Consider the following 21,553-nt stretch of genomic DNA (forward strand, 5'->3'; position numbering starts at 1 on the left):
GTTTCTCCTGTAATATCACAGCTGCACAGGCTGTGCTCGTGGGAGAAGGTGCCAGATGCTTTTCCAAGTGTTGTTGCTCACGCTTGGCCAGGCCCCTGGTCCCAGGTGGCATTTTTGGGATGTGGTCCTACCCCGGGGCCTGTGCTCAGCTCTCCTCACCCCCGAGAGCTGCAGCAGCCTGAGCCCCCTTGGCTCCTCTGCACCCCTTGGTGTGGGATGGGCTTGTGGTGGAAAAAAACCCTGGGGAAAATCAGGAACTTTTGATCGCACAAGGAAGCAAAAGCATTGTTTTCCTCCTTTATTGAACTTTGGCAAATAATATGTGTGTGTGGGTTTTACATCAATAGCTATAAATAAAACTTTGAAAGCAATGTAATACTTGTCATTGAGATAAAGGACATCTATTGGCACAAATCAGTGAGTAAAAACCCTTTAATGATAAAATAACATTCACTCTTTAGCTACTTTATTTGTCTGAAAAACTCAGCTTACACTCAGTTCAACATACCACCTTCCACAAAGTTAAAAAATGACATAAAATGACATAATAAAATAGACCTTAAATTTCATAATACAAGTACCTTGGCAAATTCCAGCCAGCTGGAGCAGCTCGTGGCAGCCCCGCCGTGCCCTTGCCGCGGCCTCCCATACCCCTGGTGGCCTCTGGGCTGAGGAATGCGGGTGTACTCGGCCTGGGTCACAACAACTGCGCGTCGGTGAGGAGTGGCGGCATCTGCCAGCAGGGCCCTGCCCAACGTCCCGCTCTGCTTACTGCGAAACAACCGGGAAACTTCTGGAAGATGAACCACTGTTACAATCATCAACTGTCTTACAAAAACCCCTGTTTAAAGTTCTTGTGTCTGTGACTGTCTTTGGCAGAGAAATCAGGACAGAAAATAACCCGGCTATATTACACAGCTTCCATTATTATCACAACCTACCGAGTAAGGCCAAATGAAAAGGTCTCCTTGCACTAATGAGAGCACATCTCTAAAATACCCTTAATGACAGACCACATCAGCACTCAGAGGCCTCCTCAGCAGCGTGCCACTGCCCCTCCCAGGCCTGCTTTTCCATAGAGTGCAGGGTATGGAGCACTTGGTTTGGCTTTATGTCCAGCACGGCCTGCGAGCAGGGGACAGCAGGGCTCCAAAGCTGGACCCGGAGAGAAAACACAACCCATCCTTAAACAGGGGGCTCAAGCGTGAATCTGGACAAATCAAAGGGGGATAAAGCACCTCCACAAAGCTGGCCCAGGGCAGGGCGCGGGGCAGCAGCACAGGACCCAGCTGGAGCGCTCGGATGGGCTCGGGCCGGGTGACACGGCGGGGACAGCGCTGCCGAGCGCAGGCTCTGTGCCCTGCCCCTGCTGGCACAACAGCGGCGGTGGCTGGGCCGGGAGGAGCAGGGGAGGGGCAGGGCGGTCCCTGAGCACCCACCCCGGCCGGCCCTGCTGTGCCCAGGGGCTGCCATAAAGCCAAAGGAAGCCCTGACCCTGCAGAAACACACAGCAGCCTCCCTGAGGAGCGGGGCATGTATTGCCAGGGGACTGAGGGAATCGAATCGCTGGGGAGAAGCTGCCAGCTGGCCGAAATTCTCCCCAGATGGCAATCTGATTGGAATTGAATTTGGGTCTGTTTAGCACAGGGACAGACCAGAGCTGATCTGGACGCCCGCCCCGAGCAGTGCTGAGCTGCGGGGGCGAACCCGGGCGTGATTTCAGAGCGTAAATGCAAACACAACTGCGCCACGACTGCGAACAGCTAACAGGCTCCATGCATAAATAAACACACCAAGCCAAAGAGCTCGTCCCAAACCCAAAGGAAGAAGTTGCCATTAAGAACCACGATGCATCACACTGCTAAGGGTTTGCCTCATGCATACACATGGGAGCGCTGATTGGCAGTTGCTAATTATAATACTACACCGTCACACAGGACAATCAGCTCTTCAGACCAAGTAGCACAAATGTAGAAAATACTTTTTTTCCTCTTTTTTTTTCTTTTTTTTTTTTTTTTTTCCAACAGAGCAAATGAACACAGATTGTTTCTTCAGCAAAATATGAAACTGTAAACTTTGGGCTCATTCTGCAACTTTTCCCCGATCCATAATAACAAAAAAAACCCAACGGGAAGAAAGACTGACGTACATTTTTAAGCGCACCTTCTCCGTCTAGTACAAAAGCACAACCTAAAACATATATAAAGCTTCTTCTTCTGTTTTTTTTTTTCCTTTTAAATCACAGTTACCAAAAAGAAACAGTGAATAATTTATTACATACGCTATAATAACATTACGCTAAACAGCTATTCTCTATGAGGTATATCTGAGAAAATTCGGTAAGGGATTGCACGGTCTGCGTTGCCAACATGCCCAGTTCGTAATAAAGCTTTGGAACCATGGAGAGAGAGAGATCAGGGACAGGGGGAAGAGGAGGAGGAGGAGAAAGAGGAGAGCCTTTGGTATCATCAGGAGTCTGTTCTTTGCAGGGCTGCATTGCAAAGCACCACAGTACAAAAGCCCACCAGGTACGATTCGGCGGCCCAGTCGAAGCTGAGGTATTCACAGGAAGAATAAAAAAAAGCACAGAGAGGTCTAGACTGGCAAAATCGTTGCTTTGGTTCAAGCAAGGCACTCGTCCCGTGGTAACATCACTCTTTGCAAGTGAAGCAGGAGTCGGGGGGGCCGCGGGGACCCTGCCAGCTCTGGGGACTGTCTGTGTCCGAGGGCACAGGGACAACCGGCTCCCCCCGCCCAGAAGGCATCCTGAGAATTATTATAGCTTTGTATCGAAGGAACACAGAGACAGAGAGAAAAGCACACTTGTCAAGTCCTACCGTTTCCAACACAGACTGAAACCCCCAAAGAAACACAAAACAAAAGGCAGCACTTAATTGAAGCGGAGCGTTTGTGTGGAGCTGTCGGTGACTCTGTGCCTGCAAGGGCACGGCCCGGCAGATTGCTCAGGGAATCCTCAGGACTCCTCCTGCCCGGGCCCTGCAGCAGCTGTGCCAGCCTGTGAGCAGTGCCCAGGGCCGGGCTCGGCTCCTCAGAGCATTGCTTCAGCCCGCAAACAGCACAGAACAGGCTCAAACCCAAGTGCCAAAGGGCACCGCTAATTCCCCAACCAAACAACTTGGAAGCAATCACTCAGGAACGTGATGCTAATGGAGCTTAATGTAGCCTCACTTCATTGCTAACTTGAGAAAAGTAATTAATTGATTTTTATCTGAAAACGGTAATTGTAGGAGAGGTGAGGACAGGGAGCAGCTCCTGGACGCGTGCACCAACTCCTCCCCTGCCCCGGGCTCTGCGGCCCCACGCCGGCCCTGGGCTCTGCTCGGGCACGAGAATAATAACAATAACAATAATTAGCACTGCTAATTGCTGCTGCAAACACACCCCCTGGGCCCGGGCAGCGCCCGCAGGTTCCCCGCGGGATGTGCGGACGGACAAAGGCCGGAATCGCCTCCAGCCCCACACAGCCCGGCGGGACCGGGACCGGGCCGGGCCGGGCCGGGACGGGAACGCTCCGCGGCTGCGGCGGCTGTGGCTGGCAGGAGGGAGGAAGGAACACAGAAAAGGGCATCACCAGAACTGGCAGCTTCCAGGGTAGCGTTTCTTTGGGAATCTGGGCTCTGCTGGACGTTTCTGGGTGTAGGAGAGAACAGTGGGAGTTATCGGAGAGCACAAGCAGAATGCAGACCGCACAGAGAAAGAAATCTTTGGTATCTTTGGTATCATCAACACGATTAAAATTACAAATGGAAAAGTCAGTGAGGTAGCCTCTTTGGTTCTCACTAGAAATAGAAAGTTTTTTTCTGGTTTTTTTTTTTTCTTTTTTCATTTTTTTTCCTTTTTCTTTTTTTTCCACACACAGAAGTTCATTCTTGGAAGCAGCTAGTTTAAGGGTTTCTCTCTTTTTGCTTGGCATGGATTATTTCCCCCCAGCTTAAGCTTTAAGAAGCCACAAAGTTCAGGCAAAGTATCCTAGTGTCTTTTTTTTTTTCCCCTATTTTTCTGAACGCACAGTTTTAGGTTGAATATTCATTGCTTGTCCTCAAAGTTCGCTCTGCTGTTCTTACAGGAAATCAGCTGTAGTGCTTTATAGATAACTCTAATTAAAAAATAAAAACTCTACAAGGGCATCCCCGGGTGACGATGAATAAGTTAAATAAATAAGTTATATTATGAAGGCTTCATGTGCCATACTAAAGGTATGTCACATTTTCTAATCAGGAGGGAAGAGATTAACTTAAATAATTTAAACGTTGATATTTAAACAATTAAAATGAATTAAAAGAAGGGATTAAAACTAGACTTTTAGGGAACGAGTTGTTGTTCCCCTGTGTGACTGAAGCTGGCTGCTCTACAAAGCAGTACCAGCTCTGAAGTGAATTTTCTCACAGGCGTCGCATCCCCGATGCGCTACAACAGCCCTGCAGATAAATAAGCAAAGTTACTCTCAAATGAACTCACAAATGGCTGAATTAAATAGACACAAATGGCTAACACCAGAGCCTGACCCCCACCTACATTCAGGCAAAACTCCAAAAGCTAGACCGAAACACAAAGGGATTCAGACTGAACAGAGATCTCAGGACCTGCCCTAAGACTAAATTAAATAAATTACATTATTGATAGATCATATATCGGGTTAAAACCCACAGGCGTCTGGAAAAAAATAAAACCATTTTAAGCTTTGCCTTCTTAAAAAATTTAAACGATAAAAATTCCCCATAATAAATATAAAGGAGGCCAAGTAGAAAGTTTCCCCGTGTCACACAAACACTCGGGGCCTGTGCCCCGCCAGGGGAGCCGGGCCGTGTCCGGAGCCAGCCCGCCCTGCAGCGCGGGGCCACCCGTGCCTCCCCGGGGAAGGAGCCCTGCCCTCCCGGGGCGCTCCGCAGCTCTTTGGGCTCCGCTGAAGGGACACGGCTTTGCAACCGCACTCGGCCAGCACATTCTGCGTTCTGCAGGGCACGTCCAGCAATGGCCAGGGCTTCTCGAGAGCTGAATTCATCTGGGCTGTGCCCAAGGCTGCGGCTCCAAGTTCCTGGTCCAGAAGGTGATGCTGGGATACTCTCTGTACACACGAGTCTTTGGCAGCACAATAAACAAAGCAACAAGTTACATGACACAGCTCTATAGATTCATCGGCACAGGGCCCGGAGGCGGAACAGAGCTGCTGGGTCTGGTGGGGTGTGGGCAGGACAAACACCTCACCACAGTCCGGCTGCCACGCTCCTGTCTCAGGGAGCTGCTACATAAAGGCCTGAGGGGGTGGACTGTGAAATGGAAGACACACAGGGCCATGAGAGATGCAGGGATAAAAAAATGCAGCAGGATCTTGGGGTGAAAATGCATTGGGACTGATGACAGGTTTGAGGCCCCAGCCCAGAGAACCCTCATTTGTGTTGCTACTCTGTAATGCTGTGTAACAAACACTTCCACAATGTGGAGGGAATTTCACTGAGGAGAAATTTGTAAGTAATTCAGTGCCTGATGTAAACTCCCTTTGCTGGGGCTATTGGATGAGCTCTGACAGGAGCAAAAGGCCCAGGTCTTTGCTGCCAGGCTCCACCAGAAGCTGTGGGCAGCTGCCTCTGCCTCTGGGGAAGGCAGAGCTGTGCAATCTGGATGTCCCTCAGGGCAGTGTCCCTCAGGGCAGTGTCCCACACGCTCAGAGATGCCTGGGCTCACTCCCTGTGGGACACAATGCACCTCCCTGCCCTCTCACTGCAGGAAGGGGAGCTGAGGAAGGAGCACTGCGGTTTTCACTGGTCCTGTGCCATTCATCCCCTGTCACTGCAGACTGCAGGGGACACATCAGCATGAGACAGCTCCCCTGAGGGCAATGCCGAGCTCAAAATGCACCAGGGGCTGCTCTGATGGACACTCAGGTGGGAATGAAAGTGAAACTTCAGCTGGGCCCTGCTCCACAGCCTGCTGGCTCCAAACTCTGCACTCAAACATCTGGCATTTGGGTGAGAAGCCCTCAGGATACATCCACACAGAGTGGGACCATTTTTGGGCAACTTTATTCCATGTCTGGCTACAAGGATTCTCCAAATCTCCTTGGAATCTGCCAAAGGATCCTTTGATCCCCAGAGCAGGCACGTGCTGTCAATTTAGCTGTGAGGATCCTGAATCTGCTTTCCAGAGACTTTTCCTGTCCTGAGCAGACACAGCTTCTTGATTTTTTTTCTATTTTAATTGGAAAGTGACAGCAGCAGTTGTGTGAAGCAGTTAAAATGAAGCCCTTGTTTAAAGGCAGAGAGGAGCAAGATGTGCTCCAGCTCTGAGGATAGATTTAGACATGTCATGATCTGGATCATCATGACCTGGATCAAAGAACATTACAAGGCTAATATGTCAGCAGCAGCTCCTGAACTGCCCCAGGAACTGCTGAATACTGGTTTTGGTTCAGGTGGAGGTTTGGAGCCAGGCTGTGGCGCTGCTCAGCACTCACAGTGACAGAGATGGGAACACACATATTGCAAGGTTTATCCCTGGGGAGGAGAAAGAAGGGTGGAGGTCACAGGACCGATGTCACACGCAGGAGGGTGGCTGTCCACGGCTCCAGACACACAGGAGACCAACACACAGGTCACAGCCAACCCACAAGTGTTCCCTGCAGGGAGGAGATGCACCAGGGTAGAATCCCAACATCCTCACTTGGAGTCCATGCAGCTCTCAGAGAGGTGCCATGTGGGGCAGAAGGAGGGAAAGCATAGAAGAACCCACCCTTCTGGCTGCACGGAGACTCACGAGTGGTTACCTGTCCAGAGATCAGTGGGGTTATGTGCATTAGTCGTGCAAGAGGAGAAACAAACTGAAACACACGTAGTGAGAATCCTCATCTTTGGTATTGTAGCTGTTGAGGTTTTGGTTGCTCTGTTCCTTGTTCTTTTGAAAAAACTGCATAGGCACAAATTAAAGACAATCTTCGACTTTAAGAGGACTTGAGTTGTCAAATGAAGCAGCAATTGTACTGGCTTTGCTTTGTTCTCATTCTTGTCAACCCTTTCTTTGAGATCTGCTTCCGAAAACGTCCGAGATGTTTGTAGAACACAGTGTGGGACTCGTTTGCTTCCTGACATGCTTCCTTGGTTTTTTTTTTTTTTATTTTTATTTTATCTTTCAATGGAACAGTTTGTTGCAGAAGAAGTAGGTGCAGAAAACGTTTCTTTGGTTTCGATTAAGTAGTACATAAAAAAGTCTCAAGTGTCTGTGGCGGAGCCCAGGCCGGTCAGCAGCCGGCGGCCGCCGCCAGGGCGGCAGAGAGGGCCTGGGGCTCGCCAGGCCCCCCCGGCGCCGGCCAGCCACCCGCACCAGCAGCCACAAGGACAAATGGCAAGGTATAAACATCTTTGGCTTGCAGAAATCCTGTCTCTTTGGTGTGCTGTGTTCCTGCCGGCTCGGCGAGCTGGCAGGGAAAAGGAACTTAGGGATGCGATAGAGCTAAACGCGGCACATCTGAAACGGTCAGTGGCATCTGAAGGGCTTGTTTCTGTTTCTTTTCCTGCTCGAAAGTACCGTAAAATACTGATAAAATGAACAAAAATACAATGAACGCTGAAAAGGTTTCGGTAACAGCCGTTGCCGAGGAGAAACCAGATTCCCAGAAACTAAAAAGGATGTAATAATGTAAATTAATCTAAGTCTTCCAAAACAGAGTGTTTGCTCCATGAACTGCAGCAGTTCCATCGACCTCCTGAGTGTGCATTAGGTACAAGCACAGAGCTTGTGAGGAACTGCCAGCTGTGCTTGAGGCTCGTGCGGTGTTCCCGGGATGTCAGGCTGCAGCTGGCACAGCCGCCCTGGGCAGCCCAGGGCCGGGCCGTGGCTGGAGCTACTGGCTTTGTGCTTGATGCTTCGAGCTCAAGAGAACTGAACTTTTCTGATCCAAGAACAAGCTGATTAAATCAAACTAAAAAACCAACCAAAAAAACCTCAAATCTGATCTTTCCCTAAAACACTTAACAAAAAACCGTGCCTGAGTTTAAAAACAGGGTCTTGGGTTTTTAGTATCCGACTTTGTGCTCCGTTGTCGTGTGGCCGCAGGGTGGTGTGGCCAGCACACGGCAGGCGCCGGGCACGCGAGGCTGCCGGGCCGGCCACGGAAACCCGGGGCTCAGGAGAAACCTGCCTCAAGAACGACTCCCCTACGTTTCAGACCTGCTTCGCCTGTCCTGAGCATAGTATTGTGTGGAGAGAGGTTAAAGTGGAGCCTGCGCCTGCTAAGACTGAGAGAAGCCGTAGGAGTGGGACCAGCCGGGCTGGCTTGGTTGCGGGGATTGTGCTTTAGTCACCGGCGCGGGGCCGCGCTGCTCTCCGCGCTGTGCCGGCCGCGCCGCGCCCCTCACGCCTTGGTGCAGGTGCTGGGGGCCGAGGAGGAGCCCCCGGAGCTCAGGTCGTCCTGCCACTTCTCCAGGCTGCGCCGGCGCGCGTTCATGAAGAAGTTGCTGACGGTGGTGAGCTCCAGGCCCAGCTGCTGGGAGATGGTGATCTGCATTTCTTTGGAGGGACGCTTGTTCTCCTTGAAGATGGCGAAAAGCGTTCGGCGCTGGAGGTCCGTGAAAACCAGGCGGGATTTCTTCTGGGAGTTGTTCCGCTCTTTGTTGGGCTCTTGCTCTTTGCGTTTGCAGGCTGGGAGGGGGTGGCAGAGACAGAGAGAAAGCGTCAGGGTGGTGCCCACAGACCCTGCCAGCCACCCCGATGGCAGGCACTGTCACACGGTGCGGGCAATGTCACCAGCTGAGCCAGCACCACGCTGGCACATGGGACCGGAGGGCTCCCAGAGGAATCCAGTGGGCTGCATTGCTTTTACATCCCCAGTACCTCTCAAAAGCCAGGAATAACAGCTGTATGTAAGTTTAGTCCCTTGAAACAGCCCAAAGCAAACCCCAGTCAAAGCTCCAGTAGCAGCAACTTTGTGTGAGCACCAAGGGGAAAAAGCACCAGGGAGCTCCTTGGCCACCCAGGGCAGGCCCTGGCTCACCTGGCCCTGCCCTGCTCCTCCCCTGCAGTGCCAGCACCCCAGGGCACCGCTCCCATGCCTGTCCCCTTCCCGGGGCATGTCCCGAGGGTGAAGCCAGCCTCAGAGCTCAGGTCACGCAGGGCAGCAGTGCTGGGCCATCGCTGAGCCCTGCTAATGGATCCTAAACCCCATTCGTATTAATAGCTGCTCTGTATTTATAAGCAGAGAGAGAACAGCAAGTGCTGAAACCAATACCGCTGCCGGAGCACACCCACACTTAAAAATAGCCTGCCCAGGCCGTCTGCAGCGGGCACAGAGAGAAAATCCATATGTTGACATGGTTAGGTAATGTGCTGGGACAAAATGAGCCCAGAGAATTGATAAGCGGGCGGGTTTTAAGCAGCCCTGTTAAATAATTCTGCAGGTCTGGAACGTGAAATGAAGCTGGCCAAAAGTAAAAGTCAGACTGTGGAAATGTCTGTGATTAACCCAGTCAGGGCTGTACCTGTGTGGAGCCTGGCTCAGCCACTGTGGCACTGACTGCCTCTGTCCATGCAGGGAGAGGACCCTCACAGCATTTCTGCAGGAAACTGGGGTATTTTCTTGGAGTGCCTGACCCTGACAGATTCCAGTGGCTGCAGCCGAGCTGCCTCTGGGAGGGAGGTGAATCAGACCTCAAAGTACCCCCAAGCACAAGAGAAGGCTGGTCCTGAGAGTCGGGCTGAAACCAGACCGGGGCTGTGGTGAACGTTCCCAGCACAGCCACGGCAGCAGGAAGCAGCAGGGATGCTCCTGTGAGGCCATTATCCCAGAGGCAGCAGGAGGGAAGAGTTTGGGCCCTCTGAGTGCACCCCTGACACTGCACAGATGACATCCAGCTGCCTGTCTGAGCTGAACAAGCAGATGTTAGTCTGGGTTCACTTGGCCACGTGTCCAGAATCCAGGAGGTGATGTCCCTGGTGCTGGGGACATGATGAGCAGCAGCATCTTTGCTGCAGCTCCTAATCGGTTCCGGGACACTGGGACGAGCGGAGTGTTTCCTACCATCACTAATTTATGTCCTGAGATACTCTGCGTTTTACAGTTATTGGTATCTGATAATAAATAATGCAGAGGTATGTGCTTTTTGATGCATTCAGTAAATACTTTCCTTGAACTGTTGAGTTTGCTCTTGAAAAGGCCCCACAAAGGCAAACGCTGCGCCTGACGTGCATCTCTCAGCAGAGAAAAATGGGGTGAGCACTCTAATAAAATCAAGTGATTTTCCGGGAAGAAACAGAAAGGTTTTAACAGCAGAGGGAAGGGAAGAGACCATCTGGATTCTAAGCACAATTTGATTTATTAGCTGTGGTTAAACCTGAACATATCTTATGGAAGAAAATGGACAACCGGCAAGAACTGAAAGCCGTAACTGTGGAAAAAATATACATAAAAATATAAAAGAGAAGATTTTTCTTCTGCATTGGATTACAGATGCTCTTCAACAGAAACAACACAGGAACTGCTCAGAATTGGGGTCATGCTGCTTCCCTTAGATGGACCAAAGTGGAGCCCCACAGCTTGAAGGGCATTAAGAGGATGCAGGGACCCGGCACGGCACTGTGACACCCTGAGTATCATCACACTGAATTTCCCTACTCATAGTTCATTTGCCTGACTTTCTGCAACAATGACTCTGATTTTCCATTTTCTTCCCCACAAGAGAGGAACCTAGCCAGCCCAGGCTTTCCAAAATGCCAGAAATCCTGAAAAATACCGAGAAGCTCTAGTGCTCAGCGCAGGCCCACCCTGTGAGCCCTCTGCAGCCACGAAACAAAGAGCAGGGGCTAAGAAGGAGCCAAGCAGAGACCGATGTTCACTCAATCCAGCAGTATGCCCTCACTCCCCACTGTTCCTAAGGACAAGTGGTGAATATTGATCCTGCCCCGTGTGGTTTGTGTGGGGGCAAAGGCACCCAAACCCAGTTATCTGTCTGATGGAACTAAAACTGCTCCTCTATTCGATTTTGGAGAGGACTCAGTGTGAGGGAAATGTAATTACTCTGGTAATACTGAACACAATGAAATGACCATCAAAACATTTTATAAAGATTTAAAATGTTTTTCTCTTGCTGTGATTCACTTAAAGCAACCCCTTGTATATCCCTGTTACTACAATCTTTTAAAAACTAGGCCTCAGAAATCAATTTGATTACCTCTCTGAATTAAGTATGCACGAATGAGAGCGATTGAGATCAATACAAATTAGGTTAAGTACTCCGCTGTGTACAAAATCATTATGGAACAAGGAGCAATCAGAATGAAGATGCAAATAATCACATTGTCGGGGTGGACAGCCTCTGCTGCTCATCCCTGCTGCTGCACACACACCAAACTCCTCATTTTTGAAACCCTAGGAATGCCCTTGATGGCATTTATCCTGAAAAACAGATTGGATGTATGGCACAAAGTTAATTCTGTTCTTCCAGGGAAGATCTGCTTGCTCATCCATTGTAATGGCGAGGTGTTCCCTGTGTGGAGATCCAGGATTCCTGCAGTGCTCTGTGAAACAAGTTCACAGCTGGCTGTTCCAGCAGGAAGGTGTTCTCTTGGCACCCCACCTGCTGTTTCCCCCTCAGCACAGAGGAGAAGGTGTGTGGGAAGCCCTGCACTGCCCTGCCTTCACCTCCTGCAGCCCAGCGCTGCCTGCCAAAGCTTAATGCCTCGTGCTCCCATCCCATTATGAGGGGATGAGAACTGCTGGAAAATCACCGCTGCTCATAAATATGTTCCCTGCTTACTGAGAGATATTTTGGTCTTGGAGACAATTTGCGTTTTGGGAACCTGCCAGCCTCTATCGCTTGTCTAATAATTCCTCTGAGCAGCATTTACCAGTGGTTTGAGTCCCTTTTTTCACAACGGAGCAGTTTGATTTTATACCTCAAAACCCCCAAACAATCCCAAAACACTCCAATTCCTTTTTTGATTGCATTTCTCTCTGCCATCAGCGAGTTGTCTGGCTGATGCTATCACCAAACCCATTTGAGATTAGTCTGTTTGGTATGATTTCTGTGTGCAAACCCCTCCATAAATCAGAGAGCCTTTTATGTAAAAGTCTGCAAGATTGATAGAGCTGGATACAAAATCTTTTACCTTGGAAAAAGAGATGTATTATCTGTCCCGTTGGATATAGTGCTTTCCCTGCATATTCGTCGCCCAGGTATGATGGGCTTTTTCCAGAGAAGACAGGAGACAGGATGGGAGCCTTAAATACAAACAGATTGCTATCAGAAGGAAGGGAGTGTTCTTCTTCGCTGTGTCTAGTGGGGGTAAGATGAGAAGCAAAGGGTTTAGAAGACAAAAAGTGAGATTAAGGCCAGTCATTAAGGGTTTTTTGTACCTGTAAGCCCTGGAAGAGATCGCTTAGGTAAAAAATCCCCTCGGGAGCTGCTGAAGAAAGGGGCAGGCCGTGAGGACAAGCGATGCCTGCAGTCCCTTTCAGCCCCGAGCTCCATTCTCGGCACACCTGCAGAGCCCCGTGCGCACTCTGAAGGCAGCTCCAGGGGAGCTGCTCTGATGAGAGGCTGCTGCTGCTTCAGTGCTCCGAGCCCGGCACAGCCGTGCCGGGGGCTGCAGGACGCTTGTCATCTCCCTGTGATGGCTAATTGGGAGGGAAGGAACGGCTCCTGCAGCTGCTGGGTGGCAGCAACATCCAGGACAAGGACTTGTGAATAGCACCAGGGAGGAGCGCCAAGGATGAGCACCCGGGGCCACAGCGCAGAGCAAAAATGCTCGTACAGAGGGTGGGAAGAACCGACACCCGTTACTGGGAAATAATCCTGTGGGCAAAAATGTTCTCACCTCTATGCATTCCTCAACACAAATAAATGGTGGCAATTTTCAGCTGGAGAGGAATACTTGAGACTGGGATATTTAGGTTCAAACAGTGATGGGCAAGAGATACAGGAAAAAAAAAAGAGATGCTGGGGGGAAAATCTTCAAAGGAAAACAGCTTCAGAATGAGTAACACTTGACGGCCAATTCATTGTTTCTTTTAAAAAGTAGCGGAGAAAATACAGAAATGCATTTAAGCCAAAATGTACTCAGAATGAACTTCATCAAATAATCAAGAAACTGATAAAACTCGTTTGCTTTGCAAAAAGAGGACTCAGATTTCTGTGTGGCAGAAACGCCTTCAGAAATGATGTGGAACAAAGAGCTGGGGCAGGGGATGATTTCGGAAAGTTGGCACATGAGAAATACAATTTATCAGCCAGCACCACAATTTACCGCATGGATTGCTCAAACACAACCACTAATCTATAGCTGAAGAGAGCACCAATATTTCAAGCCACTAAGCACCTTTCAAAGAACCTTTACATACCTGTATATTTAGTTCAGCACTAAGAAATAGCTTTATAAACAGGTAACGTGCCTGATACAGACGTTATCATGCCTCATTTTTAGCTGGGGATGCAGGCAACAAAACAGTCTCAAAATCCAGGGAAGAAACATTTGGTAGGGCACAAAGAAGCAGAGGATGGGCGGACAAGTGTGCACAGCCCGCTCGTCACTGTGAGACCCCTCTCCTCGGCTGGGGCACCTGGGGGTGCAGGGGCTGAGCCCTGGGACGTGGCACTGCCACCGCCCGCTCCTGGCGCTGCCACGCACGGCTCGCCGGGCACGGGGGACCCCGCGGTCTCGTCTCGCTGCTGCTCCCGCTCTCCTCCCGTCCCTCCGGCCCTGCTCCGGTCCCTCTCCGCCGCTCTCCGTGGTACTGACAGGGCAGAGCACGGAGCGGATCGGGCAGCTCCGCGGTAATGAACCGCGGATGGTGTTTCGGTACAAAAGCGTTTGATCACCAATAAGGCGCCGCAGAAGGGCAGCAGGCGGCGGGGCGCTCTGCTGACCCCGCAGAAGTGTAGGGACTGTCCGTCGGGGCTCTCCCGGAGCCGTCCCGAGGGGGCCCCGCTCTGCCGGTGCACCGGGAGCCTGCAGGGCGCTGTGCCCGCGAACTGCCCCGCACAGAACCCCCAGGGCCGCCCCCGAGAGGGCTCCTAAAGACCCCCGAGGAAAGACAATGAGCACAGAAATAATAGCATGACATTGGATTAGGTTAGAATAGGACAGACAACACTATACATCTTCTATAATAAGAAAAAATATACTGATCACACCCACATTGCTACGGCTGCCACAGGGAGAGGGGGATTTCCCTTCAAGGACAGCGGATTTCACCCCACTTGTGGTGGGTACCTGGTGGGTATTTTTTGTTTTAAAAACCTGAAATACTTGTGGCTTTTTCCCCATGCTCAGGGGGATTTAAGCAAGCCAGCGAAGGGGGAGAAGGAAGCACTGAGGCAATGGGGCCGCATATTCACACGTGGTAATAAAAGGAAATTAAAATAATCGATTTTCTGAAGGGAAAGGTAATTTGCAAAGGTCTTTCCCGCTCCATGGGGAGTCCACGGCCACTTAGCACCTGAGCTCTCTCCAAACTTTACTCCCGGATGCAGAGGCATTCAAGGGGGCCTGGTAAAGCAGAGACCCAGAATTTTACAGACATAACTCTGCATGCAGCTGTGATTCCTGATTTTCTGCTCTATATGCAGGGCTCCACGGGGAACCCCCACCCGGGACCAGTGCTGGGAAGGAAAAGCACCCGCCACGTTACTGGAAATGAGCCGGCTCAGGTTCCAGATCAATGAAAACTGGGTCCACGCGTTGATGCTCCTGTTGCCAGCATTAATGCTCTTTTAATCTTCTAAACATTATCTGCATCGATTTCCCTCTCGATACACGTTTGTTTGTGAAGGCGACATCACCGCGTGCTCGGCAAAAAACCCGAACCCCTTGTGTCGCTCTGACGCCCCTGTCAGAGCCCGGCACCTTCCCCTGGCTGCAAGCACAGAGGAGCCGGACGCCCGCGGCTGCTGGAAGGGACAGCCGAGTTTGCGGTCAGCGCTAGAGCCGAGCAGGGGATCAGCGTCCCTGTCCCGAACCGGGACTGCCCCGCATCCCGGAGAGCCCGAGCACTCTCCACGGGAGTTCCGGAGAGCCCAGGCCGTGGGTGTTTAACCCGCAGCACCTCTGCTTACAGGTCGGCCAGGGATTAAGGCCATCAGTCATGCATGGCTCCTGTTCGCCCTGCTCCGCCGCATCCCAGCCTCTCCGGCAGCTGCCCCTCGTGAGGGAACTCCCTGTGCCCATCTCCCCATCGCAGAGACCCCCGGGGCCCCTCAGAGCCCTCCGGCTGGGCCGGCGAGGCGGGCAGCCCTGGAACAGCCCGCTGTGTACCTGCACACTGGGAAACGATCTGCCCTGGACGGGATCAATTGAAATAAAAGAAGGGCGGACTCGGTGGCACAAATACCCCGTGATTTTCGTCGCTGTCAGAGCAGAGCGCCCCGGCCCCTGGCCCCCACCCCATGCTGCGGTCTGTCCCTGCCCGTGCCACAGTTCCCCGTGTCCTTCTACAACCAGTTCCAGGGTTGCGCGGTTCCCGCGGAGCGGGAAGGCAGCTCCGGCCGTGCTCCACGGCAGGGCCCGGTCCGCACCGGCGCGGGACCGGCCGGGGGGCCACAACCGGGCACCCACCGCGCCGCGGGCGCACCCCGCACGCCTCACAGCTCTCGCCGGGTCTGTCCCGCTCCCCTCGGGTGCGGGCGCTGCCGGGGGCGGTGCGAGGGCCGGTGCCGGGGGTCGGTACCGGGGGTCAGTACCGGGGATCGCTGCCCGCGCCCCCCCCCGCGGCCCCCGCAGAACAATGGGGGCTGCGGCGCCCCGCGACCGCGCCAGGGGGCGCCCGCGCGGCCTCCGCGGACAATGCGGCCGGGCCGGGGCCGCGGGGGCTGCGCGGGGTCCGGCCCCCGCCCGCTCCCACCGGCCCCGCCTGTCCCGGGACGCGGAGCCCCCGCCCGGCCCCCCCGGTGCGCCCGGCAGCCGCAGGAGGGATGCTCACGGAGAGCGCGGTGCGGTGCCCAGTGCGCACCTTCAGCACCCGGCCCTGGAGAGCAGCCCCGGCCCCGCCACCCGGCCGTGGCAGCGGAGCGCGCCTCTCCGCCGCCCCCGAGCCCCTCACAGCTCCGCCGGACACAGCCGGGATGCGCCGTGCCGCGGGAGGCGGGGACCGACTAGCTCCGCACAGCCCCGCGGTTCACGGCGGAGCGGGGAAGCGGCCGGGCCGGGCCGGCGGAGGACGCACTGCGGGGCCCGCCAGCCGCTCGGCGCTGCGCTCCGAGGGTCGCGCTGCGCTCCCCGCCTGGCACCGGCTCGCACCTACCTGCCAGCCGCAGGGCAGACATCCTCTGGAACTCCGGCTCCTGCAGCCACTTCCACATCCTGCGGAACGTCTCCCGGCCGGACTTGAGTTTACTCCAAGGCTTGGGGTTCCGCAGCAAGTCCGAGAGGGTCCCCTGGGAGCGGCACAGCACTCGTTGGGCGAAGATGGCCTGCGGGATGCTGTAGCGCTTCAGCTCCGCCGTGATCCTTTGTGCCACCTCCTTGGTGTTGATCTCCTCCAGCTGCCCCGCGCCGCTCCCCTGCGGGCCGGCGGCGGGGGGCGGCCGCTCCCGGCCGGCGGGCAGCGCGGGGCCGTGCGGCGGCGGCGGCGGCCCTGGGGGCGCGGGGTGGTGCGCGCCGTTCAGGGGCGGCAGCATGGCCGGGGGCGTCCCCAGCCCCCGGGGCAGGTGCTGCTCCCCCCGCGCCAGCATCGCCGCGTGCGCCTCGAAGTTGGGGCTCAGCATCTTGTCGTGGCCGGGCGGCCCGTAGCCGTGCAGGCCCTGCTGGGAGCCAGGGAGCGGGCCCAGCCCGTTGCCCAGCGGCGAGAGGCTCTGCCCCACGGCCGGCACCTCCTTGTAGGGCCCGTAGAGGCTGTTGACGGCCGGCAGCCCGCGCTCGTCCCGCATGAGCGCGAAGCCGCCGCCGGCGCTGCCCGGCAGGCGCTGGTGGTGGTGGTGGTGGTGGGCGTGCGGGTGGGCATGCGGGTGGTGGAACTTGTCGGAGACGGCGGAGATGGGCGGCAGGGGCTGGAGCGGCGTCAGCGTGGTGTAGGTGCCGCTCATGCCCATGCCGGGCGGCGAGGCCTCGCAGGGCACGCTCATGGCGTGGTGCAGCGGGATGGAGAGCTCGGGCCGGTACTCGGCGGCGCCGTCCAGCAGCGAGGCCATGCTGGGCACCATGGCGGGCCGGGCGGCGGGGGGCAGCTCCTGGTGCGGCGGCGGCGGGGGGGGCGGCGCCACCCGGAGCGGCCCCGCGCTGCGGCCGCCGTGGTGAGGGCTGGGGCTGCCCATCATCTCCGGTTCGTGCCCCGCCGCCCCGTGCAGGCTGCCCAGCGGCTCCATCGCCAGCTCGGGGTTCATGGCGCACGCACCCGGTTCCCCGCCCAGGCACCGCCGGCCGCCGCGCCCGCTCCTCATCCGCTCATCGGGGCGGCGGCCGCCGCGGCCCGTGGCCGCCCGCCCCGCGGGCAGCGGCGGCTCAGCCGGGCCCGCCGCGCCGGCCCCGCGCCATGTCCTCGCCTCGCCGCCGCCGCCGCCGTCTGCGGGCGGCGGGAGCTGTCCGGGGCCGCTCCGCCCCGGCCGCGCCCGCGGGGCCGGGCTTGAGCCGCGGGTGAGCGGGCGTGAGGGCGGTGGGAAGGGCGGGAAAGGCGGGCGCGCGGGAGCATTGGCGGGCTGAGGGTGGGGGGCGTGGCCTCCGTGAGGGGATGTGAGGGGACGTGAGGGGACGGCGGGGCCGTTAAAGATTCCGCCGCCTTTGTAGCGTGCGGTGCCGCCAGGAGATCCCGGAATCGGCCCGGAACCGGCCACGACAGCGGCCGGGGCTCCTCCCGTACCGCCGCCACGGGGATCTGCGGTGCCGGCTGCGCGGCCGCCGCACGGCTCTCCTCCCGGCAAGTGGCTCCATATCCCCCGGTCCCTCAGCCCAGCCCTCAGCCGGCGGTTCCCGGGGCCCCGCTGCACACAGCCGGCCCTGCTGCTTCCCTGTTCGCTGCTGCAAACCAAGGTACAGCGCTGATCTGTGCTGTTGGTTATTGGTTATTAGTTGCCTTAAATGCGGCTGAATTCGGGCTCATTAATAAGGTGTGATGAATGTACCTCACCCGGGGGTGGATGGTGAGTCCCAGGAGCCCGCCATCCCCGTGCCGCCCGCTGGCACACGGCTGAGGGATCCCGCTCCCGGTGCACACACACACGGACAGGCGCTCTCCCCTCATCCCAGGGAAGGGCCGGTTCCCCGGGCCGCCCTCAGCCCCGCGGCTGGCAGGGGCAGCGCACAGCTCCTCAGGGCACGGGCCGTGCGGCTGGCAGCGCGGCTCTGCACAGGGGCAGCGCGGATGGGAGCGGACAGGGACGGGGGCCCGAGGGGACAGCACACCCTGGCATGCCGCTGACAAGCGGGAACTTGCCCGCTATGGCACAGCCCGTGAGGGCCCCCGTGCCAAGACACACCGGGTCGGGCTGTGCCCGCTGCTCCCAGCTGTGCAGTTCACTGCTTCTCCTTTAATCAGCAGCAGCAACAACAGCCTTGAGTGTCCTTGAGTTTTGTGTAGTCCTTATCTCGGCCCTGATGGTCGTCTCCGTACTTGTGAAAGTCCCACCTCCAGTAACTAAAAGAGGGGAACTGGGGAGAAATGTCGCCTTTTGGACCCTCGATCATCAGGCCACTCACTCTCCAGAGCCCCTGGCATCTCCTTGCAAACAGGTTGTGTATGACAGCGCCCAGTTTCCCTACAGATTGCCTCCCAAGGGATAATGATAAATTTCTTTCCATGCTGTCATCGCAATGTCTCTGGAGCTCACGGTGTTTTCTGAGTTGCTTTTTGGCACTATCAGGCGGGTATAAAGTGGAGTTCCCCCCACCCCAGCTACTCCTCCCGCTGCCAGCTTGTGGTGAGGGGAAAAAAAGGAAGACAGAAAAGAAAGCTCTGGCGTGAGGTGCCTTTGTTCAGGGCAACTTAGGCGTGAAATCTTTTTGTCCTTCCCAAAGGAAGGCAAAAGTTGCGGTTGATTTGGAGAAAAAAGAGGCGAGTGCAGCGCTCCTGAGACGGAGGTGCCTCTGTGGGCAGGCGGGAGGAGGGTGGGTGGGCAGACCCTGATGGGGATCTGGTGCCGCAGATGAGCTGGTGTCTGTGTCCTCCCCTTTCCTCTCTTTTCCTCTTGCCTTGCCTTCTCCTTCTCCAACAAATTCATCAGGTCTTCGACTTTTTCTTTCCAAACCTGCACCCGATGGCTGTGTCCCCTGAGGATGTTTTGTTACACTCCGTAGCGTCTAAGTCTGGTGTCTTTCCAAGTTAATTTCAAAACCTTCCTGGGAATCGAGGTGTAAATATCCCTGTGTGCTGCAGCTGCAGCCGAGGGTCCGATCTGCTGGGGCAGTGCCTGCCCCCAGAGGCAGGAGGGTGCCGGGTGTCCTTTGTCACACAGGCAGGACAAGGTGCGGCCGAGCTGGCAGCTGGGCACGGTGGGCAGGAGCGGTGCCGGGGGGCTGCTGCTGCTGCTGCTTCCAGCCCAGCGAGCTGGGGCTGCCCAGCGGGACAGCGTTCCCTGCCTGCATGGCTGCCTTTGCCAGAGGCTGTCCCTGCTCCTGGGGGAGGGAGGAGGGGGTTTCTTTGTTAGCTTCCCTTCTGTCTGCCTGCAGCCGGGCCTCCCCTGCCACCGCCGGGTGCCCTTGCTCTCCCCAAGAGGCAGCGGTGGGGTGGCCAGGGATGGCAGGCTGGGACAAACCTGGAGATTGACCTGGCCTGGCTGAGCTTTCTTGCCCAGCATCCTTCTGGTTTGGGCTGTGGCTCCCCTGGTAATATGAAATTTAATTCCTCTTGTCTTTTGTTCTCCGCGGTTCTCTGTAGTGTCCTGCAGCACCCACACCTGACCCAAGCCATGCAGGAAAGGGTGACTCCAGGGTGACACCTCAGTGCAGGACACAGCACAGGCACAGAGAGTTCTCCTCTAAAGCAGCTGGCCAGGGCCTGCAGGTGTCATTTTCGCCTGCTTTTAAACAAACGTTGCAAGTGTTTTCTTTGGCATTTTGAAACTGCTGTCACAAGCCCGTTCTCTGCAGAGCGAGCAGCTTCAGCCCCTCAGGACAGAGCTGGACATGGGGCAGGGGGCTCAAGCCATGCTGGCCACTGGCACCCTCCAGCCCCAGCACCCATGGCCAGCAGAGCCTTCCTCACATTTGCCAGTGGTAGAGGAAGGAAGGGATTTTTCCTATGCCATCCCCATACCCAAATTGGGTTACAAGACTATAAATCCATGCTGCTCTGCCAGGATGGTCTCAAGGATAAATATATGGGCTGTAGTGGGTGTTAGTGGTGGGATGCAGCACAGACAGCACAGACAGAGGATCTGGCATGGCTCTGCTCCTGCGCCTGCCAGCCTGAGGAACTCGGTCCTGGGAGTTCATGTGAGCTCCTAAAAACACAGCAGAATTCCTGCCAGTGAGGGCTCTGCAGTGCTGGAGCCAGCAGCAGGTCACCTGGAACAAGTAATAACAGCAGTGGGCTGTAAGATGTTCGTGGGGGTGTAACTCACCTTAATGAGCAAATACCCTGAGCCAATCAGTGCCCACATTCCCACACTTTTTATCTTCACCTATTTCACAGGAGTGCAGAATTTGATCCATCTCACCAAGCCTGTTGCACTGCATAATTAAATATAGGCAGCATTAAGCAACACTTTTGGCAACTCCTCTGGTGAAGTTTTCCAGTAAAACCTATCAGTGGCCCTGAGCAGTTTGGGAAATAATAATAATAAGGAAGAAGCGGAGGCAGTGGAGTTTTACAGACTCCCAATGCACAAGAAACCATTTTATTTAAAAACAATGCATTCAATATCAGGTTATGGCACATGAGTCAATGCTGCAGGCACATCTCACCACGGGATCACACTGAGAGCTCCCGAGCCCCGATGCTCATGCCGAGGGGAGCCAGGGCACCAAGTGCTGTGCTCCAGCCTGGGCTGGGGACACACACAGCCTGGGGACACACACAGAGCCTGGTACCAGCCCTGGGGACACACACAGCCTGGTGCCAGCCCTGGGGACACACACAGCCTGGTGCCAGCCCTCAGCCCCTGTCCCAAGGCTCTCCGTGGTCATGGGGCTGGAGCAGATCCGCTTGCAGCGTCCTTCCCACCACTCACCTGAGAGGTGCCCTGGCCCTTTATGAACATCAGCCATTGAAAAATAAACAATGCTTTTAGTATGGCCCTTACTAATGAAACCTTTATTACAATTATGGCAATTTTTTTCTTTTTTTTTTAATGTTTATATTTTTTATCGAAAACAACTCCGTCAGGCATTGAACTGTAGAGCCATTGAAATAAAGACACATTCATTTACAGAAAACCTGCTTTTTCCTATTTGCCCTGTTTTTGCAGCCTCCATTCACAGTTAGCTCTGTTTCACAATCTCTTCCTTTTTGGCTTAGTGTTACAATTAAACCTGGTAGCCAAATGCCTGTTTTCACCTGCCTTGCTACCATTCACCAAGGAGATGCAAGCAACAAAAATAGAGACCCGAGATGTATGAAAGAAGAGAGGAAACATGTATTCCCAGTCCTATGTACACCCCCAGCACCTTGGCAAAGGGGCTG

The 21,553-nt window shown here is 55.0% G+C and overlaps 1 protein-coding gene across 1 annotated transcript; it reads right to left on the minus strand.

The window, feature by feature from the left end:
• Positions 1 to 8,221: 8,221 nt before the first annotated feature.
• Positions 8,222 to 17,378, minus strand: ONECUT2 (one cut homeobox 2). The gene is made up of 2 exons (XM_054293346.1): positions 16,244 to 17,378; positions 8,222 to 8,652 (listed from the first exon to the last, which is right to left on the minus strand). Exons 1-2 carry the CDS (start codon positions 17,376 to 17,378, stop codon positions 8,366 to 8,368), a joined length of 1,422 nt encoding a protein of 473 aa, XP_054149321.1. The 3' UTR covers positions 8,222 to 8,365.
• Between the last annotated feature and the right edge of the window lie 4,175 nt (positions 17,379 to 21,553).

The sequence above is a fragment of the Melozone crissalis genome, unplaced genomic scaffold (genome assembly GCF_028551555.1).
Source record: "Melozone crissalis strain CALT ecotype California unplaced genomic scaffold, PUWL_Pcris_2 ptg000136l_1, whole genome shotgun sequence".
In the NCBI taxonomy this organism is placed as follows: domain Eukaryota; kingdom Metazoa; phylum Chordata; class Aves; order Passeriformes; family Passerellidae; genus Melozone; species Melozone crissalis.

What these genes read in the sequence shown, in the direction of transcription:
- ONECUT2 (XM_054293346.1), bottom strand. Translation starts at nt 17,378, where the DNA reads ATGAGGAGCGGGCGCGGCGGCCGGCGGTGCCTGGGCGGGGAACCGGGT. An exon ending in GTCTGCCCTGCGGCTGGCAG is followed by an intron (nt 8,653 to 16,243) that starts GTAGGTGCGAGC and finishes ACCCCCTCCCAG; the next exon opens with CCTGCAAACGCAAAGAGCAA.